Genomic DNA, 9,823 nt, shown 5'->3' with positions numbered 1-9,823 from the left:
AAAGAAACACACCAATTCTTTGATAAATCAATAAACAAACAAAAAAACACATAAATAAATAAAATGAACAAATACATAATAAATGAGAAAATATGTCAATAAATCAATAAAGTCGCAAACGAAGCACATCTAAATAAAACGAACGAATAAATAACAAACCTTCAAATTTGTCAATAAACTGAAAAACCTAAATCATACAATACATAATAAATAAATTCTTCAATAAATAAAAAAACAAACAAATAAACACATTCATAAAGAAGAATAAATAAATAAATAAATAAATAAATATGTGTACTGAAATTGCTAGGTGTCAGGTCAAATCTACAAATTTCAAAAAAATGACTCAGAATAGGAAACCAAAAAAAAACCCAAATAAAAAACCAATAAGAAAAAATCCGACTTGAATAAGCAAACAACAAATAGTTTAAACCGGGGTTATTCCTGACAAGCGTTCTCATGGTATTTTCAACACCTGAAATGTATTCATAAAGTGTAAACAAAAAAAAAGAAAAGATGAGCTGGGGACAGGATAACAGTCGGGATTGATGGAAGTTCAATGAGGTTGGGTCACGCGGAGAGTAGAGTCGGGGTCAGGGTAGGTTGAGAGTTCGCGTAGGATTGGAATAAGGTTGGGTTTGGAGTTTTCTGGGGTTAGCATACCGTTGTCCTCAAAAATGTCCAGCCCCTTTACCAAACGGTCAGTCGTAGTTGAGTGGTCACGGTTGGGGTCTTCCGCAAGCTCATCTTCTCAGATGGTGATGAAGCCTCCTCGGTCACCGCTGACCGACTCGGGCGGCACGCAGCGGCCACGCCTCCTCGTCACCTGTCGCTTGCGATGGAATTTAGCGTAGCAACGGAGGCCTGTGAGGACACAACGACAAGTCGCATGTGGATGTCGGAGAGGACAGTCGGGGTACGTCCTCACCTTCCTCGCACATGCAGTCGTCGTAGCACTTGTTGTTCAGGCCTCGGTTGTGAGCTTTGCACTCGTGTTGTCTCAGATCACAACAGGAACCTTCGGCGGGTGAAGGAAAGATTTGAAAAATCAGCACGTCAAGCTTTTTCAAAATGGACGACGGCGACAGACCGGGTAGGCAGTCCAAATGATGGTCACACGGTTCGATGTCGTCAGCGTCGGATGTGGCGTTCCCGCCGCTGAGGTTTTTGCTCCGTCTTTTGTCTGTGGGAGGACATGCAATGCGAATGACAGACACCCCAAAACTTGGGATATAAAATTTTGGAGGCACACCTTTCTTCCTGGAGGACGGCCAAGCGTCCGCAGGCTTCATGTCTTCGTAGTCCGTCCAATCGAAGAGCGTCATGTCAAGTGTGGGCATCACCTCGCTTTGCTTTTGACCTTGTGTGGACCGCTGAGGAAAGACAGCCGCTCGTCAATACGCAATCGCCATCCGGCCTCACAAGATCCAATTCATTATAAAAGCATCGCAACGCTAACTACATTTTCTTCAATGGTCGATTGGAGATGTTTGAAAGAGAAACCAAAGGCAAAGAGAATATATCTGAGCTCTTGTCACTTTTTCACTGTGAAATTAACTGGCTGGCTATCTAGCTAGCTACCTAGCTAGATAACTAGCTAACTATTTAGCAGGGTCGCTAGCTATCTATTAGGTATACAGCAAGCTATCTATTGGCCAGCTAGCTACCTTTCTATCTATTTGAGGTACTTCCGGGTTGAGTGAACGCTGGCGCGTGTGGCTGCCGCTGCTCACCCACAGAAAGACGTATCCTGTGACTGTATAGTGCCACTTAGCAGTTTTTTTTGACGACGATACTAGTTCTGCCGGAAACAAATTCCTTGTGTGTTCTACATACTTGGCAATAAAGATGATTCTGATTCTGATTCTGATTATTATTATTATTATTATTACGGTGCAGTGGTGAGCGGTCAGCACGTCGGATCGACGGTGCATGGGTGCGGGGGTTGATTCCGGATGTGTGAAATTTGCATGACAATTGTTTTCGAGTCACCTGTGGTTTGCTGCTGGAGGGCGGGGCGAGTGTTGGGGGATGCTCATTGGTTACCATGACAACCACAGAAGAGCCCAAGCCAAAGGGGGTGGGGGAGGGGCCATTTCCAGATGGGGCCCAAGAAGGGGATGACGAAGGAGGGGGCTGGTCCACCACGAGGCTCGGATGGGGCCCTGTGAAAAACGGAAGTAGGCGATTCACACTTGGCGTGCGTCCTTGTGTTGCGAAAATAAGGAACGTTCTTTTTTTCGGGGTTTTTTTTTTCTTTGACTAGAAATTCATTCATCCAAAATTTCATTTTGAATTAAAAAAAATACTATACAACGTTATTTGTTGTTATTACAGTGAAACAATTCTCACAAAATGGCAACTAATAAACATCAAAAATAATAATAATAATAATAATAATAATAATAATAATAATAATAATAATATAATAAATAAATAACCCCAAAAAATAACCCCAAAAATGATTTTTTTTTCTATCTTTTTTGACACTAAAACATTTTTCTCATGTGGAAGAAAAATCACATAAAATGCCTTGGGATGGAAAAATCTAGACCCTTTTGAATGTGGCGTCGAGACGCACCTTGTCCATGTCGTCCCTTGTCCCGTCTCCCTCCGTGTCTCCTGAGCTGCGAGCGTTCTCCGTGTCCCCTTCCTTTGCGCGTGCCCACCAAGCGGTTCCCACTCAAGCCGGCTCGACCCGGCCCCAGGTCCACCCGTACCGGGCGCAGACCCTCTGCGCTCACCCCGTCGTCCTCAACCGGGGCCGGGTAACGCGCCGGCCCGACACCGCGACTCCTCCGTGCCAGCCACTGGTCGCTGTAGCCCGAGGCGGCCCGCAGGGGGTGCTGTGAGTTGCGCCTGCTCTTTCCACGCGGGACGCCAGATGGCTCCGCAGCGGTGGAAAAAGACACCATGGCCAAAAGAAGGACCAATGTCAGGAGCAAGGAGTGCGCCATCGCCTCTCGAAAACAACAGCGCCACCTGTTGACGGCAGTCAACAGCAAAAACTAAGCGATGTCACAGTGTACGAATGTGTTGACAGGAAACAAATACATTTGACGAACTATCAGGTTGCCTCTTGATGATATCTGAGCGAAGTTGCCGTGCTTTCTCGACGATAATACTCTCACTCACAATGTCCCCTACTAGTTGCTTTTCGTTAATCCAAATCAACAGTAGTTTTTCAACCTCTTCTATTGCCTGAGACCGTTGCTTAGAAAACACAGAAACACCCTTAGCCACACGTAGCAATGGTCGATTTAACATACTGATACTGGGACGCTAAATCACACAATAGCACACCTCGTTCGTGTTTCTCGATGATTTCCTTCTTCTGCTCGACCGTAATTTTCTTTATTGTCTTTTTAGGCTTAACACTAGCCTGTAGTGGGGTCTTTTTCGCTCCCATCATAGCAAACGTACTCCACTCGATAACAAACCACGTCTGCACTCAGAGAGGGGGTGTGGAAAAGTAGTCCGCCAGCCACCGTGGCACTCTATGTGGTTTGGTTTGTTTGCCGAAAACTACTCCGTATGCCAAGATTATATTCTGGCGAATTTAATGTTAATTCATAAACTAAAGCGTTCGTAAACTGAGGTATCACTGTATTCATTAATTCATTATCTGGACCAGTTTTCTTCATATAAATGAATAATGACATGTTAATCCCAAAAAATAATGCTAATTTATTCTCCCTAATTTTTGTTCCAAAAAACAACAATTTAAAGATATAATTAGTTCATGCTTGGAAAAAAATACAAGTACGTACATTGCAGATTGTTTTTGTTTTGACTAACTTCATAAATATTATTATGTGATTAACAAAAAAAAAATACAAATAAATAAAAAACACAATTTGCTTGCTAAAAATGCCCCCGACCCTGTTTTCTAAAAATGTTTCATCCTTTGAGTGAGTGAGCTACGATACTATTCGTAACGGAGCAGGCAATCTATCTTGGCATTGGATAGCCTAGAATTTTGGAGGTTTAGACCTCACCCCCCCCCCAAAAAAAATGTAAATAAATAAATAAAATCCTCCAAAATCCAACCATGAGCTCTCCGTCCTGGCCTCGGCAGATTATTCATCACTTTGTCCTCCAGGTTTTCACATCACATTGATCATGAGCAACCCAGGGGGGGTTCGGGCGTGTGCCAGACTGAGACGGACGGCCACCCACTACCCGATAAAAATGACACAAAAGGGGGTCACCGCCACACATGACCTTTAAACGGAGCTCGGCAGGTTTTTTACCAGCGTCAACACTTCAGTGAGGTATGCCCGAAGCCGAATGGGCCAGAGAATGTTTGCATTGCTTTTTCTCAAGGGAAAACAACGGGCGCACTCTATTTTTCCCCTTTAATCTGCACCACTTTCCGTTCAGCCTCAAGTGCCATTTAATCGAAACTGTTTACTTCCTCGAGCTGTTTAGAATTCACAGAAGAGTGTGGGGCAAAATGGACCCGATGGCATGGGCGGGAGCGGGATCCAAGGGGGGATAAATAGATACAAGCGTGGGATGCCTTGCGGCATATTTTGTTGAATACAAATTTGAGGCTATAGTCTTTAAGAAAAACGTTTTTTTTTGCCAGCATGTTGCTTTGCAGACATGCTGCCAAAAAAAACACGAGCTAATGTTAGCAGCTAGCCTTAGCAAGCTGGCTTGCTGTCTTATCCATATTTGGTGAGAACAACATTTTAAAATGTCGACTCATTCTTTTAATATTTTAATATATATCAGTGACCAGCCTTAGCGAGCTAGCCTGGTGTCTTGTCCATGTTCGGCGAGAAGAACATTTTTAAATGTTGACTCATTCTTTTAATATTTTAATATATGCTAGTGGCTAGCCTTAGCAAGCTAGCCTGCTATCATGTCCATATTCAGAGAGAACAACATTTTTAAATGTTCACTCATTCTTTTAATATTTTAATATATGTCAGCGATCAGCCTTAGCGAGCTAGCCTGCTGTCTTTTAATATTTTAATATAGGCTAGCGGCTAGCTTTAGCGAGCTAGCCTGCTATCTTGTCCATATTTAGTGAGAACAACATTTTTAAATGTTGACTCATTCTTTTAGTATTTTAGTATGTGCTAGCGGCTAGCCGTAGTAAGCTAACCTGCTGTCTTTTAATATTTTAATATAGGCTAGCGGCTAGCTTTAGCGAGCTAGCCTGCTATCTTGTCCATATTTGGTGAGAACATTTTTAAATGTTGACTCATTCTTTTAGTATTTTAGTATGTGCTAGCGGCTAGCCTTAGTAAGCTAACCTGCTGTCTTTTAATATTTTAATATAGGCTAGCGGCTAGCTTTAGCAAGGTAGCCTGCTGTCTTGTCCATATTCAGTGAGAACATCATTTTTAAATGTTGACTCATTCTTTTAGTATTTTAGTATGTGCTAACGGCTAGCCTTAGAGAGCTAGCTTGCTGTCTTGTCCATATTTAGTGAGAAGTTTTAAATGTTGACTCATTCTTTTAATATATGCTAGCGGCTAGCATTAGCGAGCTAGCCTGCAGTCTTGTCCATATTCGGTGAGAACAACATTTTTAAATGTTGACTCATTCTTCTAATATTTGTAAACAGACTCACGGTAAAACTAAAACAAAAAAACAGTCTATTTGCCAAAAAGCACTTCACGTCGCTTGGCGTCGTGGCTCAATGGGAGCCAAATTAAAGGTTGATGCTAATTTTTCCGGTGGATCACAATATGAGCGGTCGCACCCCTGCAATGATGCCATTATCATTGAAAGTTATGACCATTCATATTCCGAGTTGCGCCACATTTTGAGCTTTCCTCATCATTTTTCAATGCGCTGCTCCGCTTTCATACCAATCAAGTAAAGACACAGTCGCGTCTGTTGGTCTTCCAACGGCGCGTCTCGCGTGCACTCGGCAGCAGGTTGAGCATCTGTTACGGGGATGCCGGGCCAAGGCGCTGGTGTGGAACTGATGACTTTCATTCTCGCAAACGCTTTTCCATCAGCGTTACAGTCACTCATCTCACATAAGCCCCTCACCAATACCCTCTCAAAGGCCCCTTGAGGCTTCCCTATAACACAGATGTCATCAAAACCTCCAGTTAGACGCCGTGTTTATGACCCAAGTGGAAAGCGTGCGTGGCTGCCTCACAACATCATGAAATTGCAAATTGAGCGGTCGATCACCAAGGAAGCGGCGTGGAGATGGTAAAACAGGCGTACATTTGCTAGGGAGGCCAGCATCGCGTCGAGAGACGTATTGTGAAGTGATGGATAATCTTGGGAGAAATTGCAGAAATGTGGTAGGGGGTGTATAAAAACATACAGAAGAGCAAGAAGACAAAATGAGGCGTGGCGGGTTAAAAAAATAAAACAAAAACAAACAAACACCTGCCATAACGGCAAACCTCCAGCCACCATCTGCTCCTCTTGTCCGGATCTTTCATGGCAACCTTAAAGGATGCGGCAGACAAAAGGATGCAGAAGCAAAAAAAAAGCACGCCTCACCCCTTGAGACCCTCCCCCGATATCCGAGGTCACAGTCACTCGACCCAACCAAGGGGTGGCAGTTGAGGTGGGCTGGTTGTTGGGGGGCCTGCACATCAAGAAGTTTAGATTTTTTTGCTCGAGATCGGTAGCCTTCCGGGACCTGGTCTGCACGGACGTTATATGGAATAGTTTGGGATTTTATTTATTTATTTATTTATTTATTTTTCATGTATTTATTTATTTATGTATTGACGAATTTATGTATAGATGTACAGTAAAGTCTCGTTATATCGATATCGGATATATCGATAGTCCCGGTTATATCGATACTATTTCTATGCACGCACGGAGAAAATTACATGCGCGCAGGGTCGGATATATCGATAGTCCCGGTTATATCGATATTTTTTCGGACTCCCTTGAATATCGATATAACGAGACTTTATTGTATTTATGTATGTATTTATTTTACCTTTTTATCTATTATTTATTTATCCATTCATCCATTCATTCATTTATACATTCATTTATTTACCCAATTTGTATTTATCAGAATAATCTTTATCTACGTATTATTTATTTATTTACCCAATTTGTATTTATCAGAATCAGAATCATCTTTATTGCAAGTATGTATTACACACAAGGAATTTGTCTCCGGTAAAACACGCTGGACTAGTATCATCATAAGAAAAATAAATAATAATTATGAATTTATTTATTTGTTTACTTGTTTTTTTAGTTAATTTTTGAAATAGTTTTGTTAGTTTGTATTTGTTCCAAACTGCTTCATTTATGTATATTTTTTTTTTTTAAGTTGTAGTGTTACGTTTTTATGAATCCATAGGTGGAGGAAACCCGAATTGGTTGCCAGCCAATCACCAGCCACATATTTTTTGGACATGTCAATTTAATGAAGGTTTTATATTTGGGAAAGAGCCAAGTCATCATTAAACTGAGCAGTGTTGAAGACCTTTACACTTTGTTACAAGCATTGACTCGAAAGAATGACATCCTCTATCGAGACTTTATAAAACTTTAAAGACAAGTCCTCAATGAACCTAACAAGGGGCATTACTGACAGCATTTTAGAATCTTCAATGCCTTCGCAGATACAACAGCAGGTTTTTCACACTCATTTTATCAGCTCGTCAGTGCGCGTTGGCTGTTAAAGTGGGTATTGAAAAGAAACATAAAAAAAATGAAAAGGACGCTCCATCTGTCCATAAACGTGTCACAGTGGAACCAAAAGAGAACCAAATGTGGAGGCGAGTGCAAGATGTGGAGCCTTGCATCTTCACCACGGCAGCATTGGCAAACTCTCCACATGGGGCCCCTTTATCTAGCATTCGCCAGGGTCTCGCACGCACGCATACACAGCGGGTGAACAACCTTCCCCCCCCCCCCCCCCCCCCCCCCCCCCCCCCCCCCCCCAAACACCCACCCAACCAAGGCAAGTTATCAAAACACCATTGGCTCCCCGCAGAGGCAAGAGCGGCATATAGACAAAAGGATGGAGATGGAGGAGGAAGAAATAAGATGAGGAGGGAATCAAAGGCTGCCGTTTTTAAACGGAACGTGTTTGTGGAAGATTACCCCCAACACCCAAAATGACAACATACTTAGCTGCCTGTGAAATTGGGACACCTGTTCAACACAGATACGAGAAAAAAGCTTCTTGGGTGTGAAGCTGAAGGCCACACCACTTGGTGTGACCAAACCATAATGGAAATGCAGGAATTGGATGGATGGTAAGGAGTGGCAATTATTTTGGAATGTGGGAAGAAGAAAAGATTTTCTTCAAATATTCGATAAAATGCAACAGTCTGACCGAGACAGGCTTGAGTTAGCTCCTTGCCGACACACTTAAAATCTTCCTCATTGCAGATGCATCAGTTCAATGACTACCTTGACGACAATTACCACGTTCCTATTAGCAATACTTTGGCGCTATCACAGCAACGGCGCAAAGAGTGAACTGAAAATGTGTTTTATGATACAACGGTCACTTTGAAGTTCTTAAAATAAACTTTTTGATTCACAGCACCCTAAACCTTTTGTGGATTTTTATAGCCAATATGTTTTTATATGCCTCTAACGCAGGGCTATCAAACTCATTTTATTGTATCGGGCCACTACGGAGTTATGACTTCCCTCAAAGGGCCTGTAAAAAATCTTGTTATTTATTACCCATTATCAATTTGACACTTTGGTAAAGATTTCATAAACAATCATGACAGTTGACAAGCAGGATTTACTCCTGCGGGCCATAAAAATGAGATTGGCGCCGCATGTGGCCCCCAGGCCTTGACTTTGAGACCAGTGTTGTATAGTATATGTATCAGGGCATCCCCATTTCTTTCACGGGGAGGGCTTATTCCCAGTTCATCGTATTTTGTTAAGATTTTGAGGGGGGGGGGGTGAAGGAAAATAACTCCCCAAAAGCATTTCTTATGGCGTCAATTATAAATACAATGTAAATACAAAACACACAAGCGTCCGGTCGCTAACCACCCCCCACCCGTCCACCGCGAATAGCGGGTCTGCTCCACTCTGAGATAATTCGTCAGACGTTAGTAACTTTACTCCACGACAGAAAGACAACCAAAAGAGCACACAACCAGTTCCGTTAAAACGAGCATGAACAGCTAGCGAAACATTGAGCTCCTTCGCAAGAAACACGCCAAAACGTTAAAAAAGCCGGTTCACCTGCGTTGGTTGGGAGGAGCAGCTGTCTGCTGGTGACGTCGCTGCGGGCGGCGGGAACCTTGGCTGGTTGCGCGGTAGTACAACAGTAGGCAGCAAAAGTGCCACAAGGCTAGAATGGCAGGCGCTCAGTGTGCGCGCGCGTCCCACGGGTTGGCGTCCTCGTTCACGCCCGGGAAAGAGGTGGGAGGGGCTTGGCCAATATTGATTTGCTGCGTATTGATTGCGCTGTCGTGGTAGGGACGATAGATATGACGTCACGCGGAAGAGGATTCCAGAGGATTCCAGTGAGCAAAATTACTCCCAAAACCTGTTCAACATAAGATACGGTCCTTACAGGATATATCATGTACATTTTGTGAAGCTGAGCCTGAAACTGCAACTCACCTCTTCTGGGCTTGTCCCGAAACTACTCGCTTCTGGAAACACTTTGTCAAATACGTTCAATGTAAAGTCACTTCTCTGTTCATATTTCATTACAAAGACATGCTGTTTGGATATTACAACAAGACCAACGATAAATATTTTATTATTAATTTATTAGTTTTTCTTGCCAAACATCATATTCATAAATCTAAATTTTGTGGGAGGAAACCCCTATTTGCAATATTTCAAAATGAAATGAAACTATATCAGAAAACAATTCAACCAT

General features: G+C 42.7%; 1 protein-coding gene across 1 annotated transcript; it reads right to left on the bottom strand.

Moving 5' to 3' along the window:
* Positions 1-280: 280 nt before the first annotated feature.
* draxina (dorsal inhibitory axon guidance protein a) lies at positions 281-9,329 on the bottom strand. Its single transcript, XM_089010488.1, has 7 exons — positions 9,175-9,329; positions 2,582-2,982; positions 1,993-2,165; positions 1,253-1,373; positions 1,091-1,183; positions 929-1,018; positions 281-864 (listed from the first exon to the last, which is right to left on the bottom strand). Exons 2-7 carry the CDS (start codon positions 2,955-2,957, stop codon positions 752-754), a joined length of 966 nt encoding a protein of 321 aa, XP_088866614.1. The 5' UTR covers positions 2,958-2,982; positions 9,175-9,329; the 3' UTR covers positions 281-751.
* Positions 9,330-9,823: the final 494 nt, after the last annotated feature.

Source organism: Hippocampus bargibanti, linkage group LG12, assembly GCF_051943395.1.
Source record: "Hippocampus bargibanti isolate YZ-2025 linkage group LG12, ASM5194339v1, whole genome shotgun sequence".
In the NCBI taxonomy this organism is placed as follows: Eukaryota; Metazoa; Chordata; class Actinopteri; order Syngnathiformes; family Syngnathidae; genus Hippocampus; species Hippocampus bargibanti.
The sequence above is the reverse complement of the archived record's forward strand: the minus strand, read 5'-3'. Positions and strand labels throughout refer to the sequence as shown.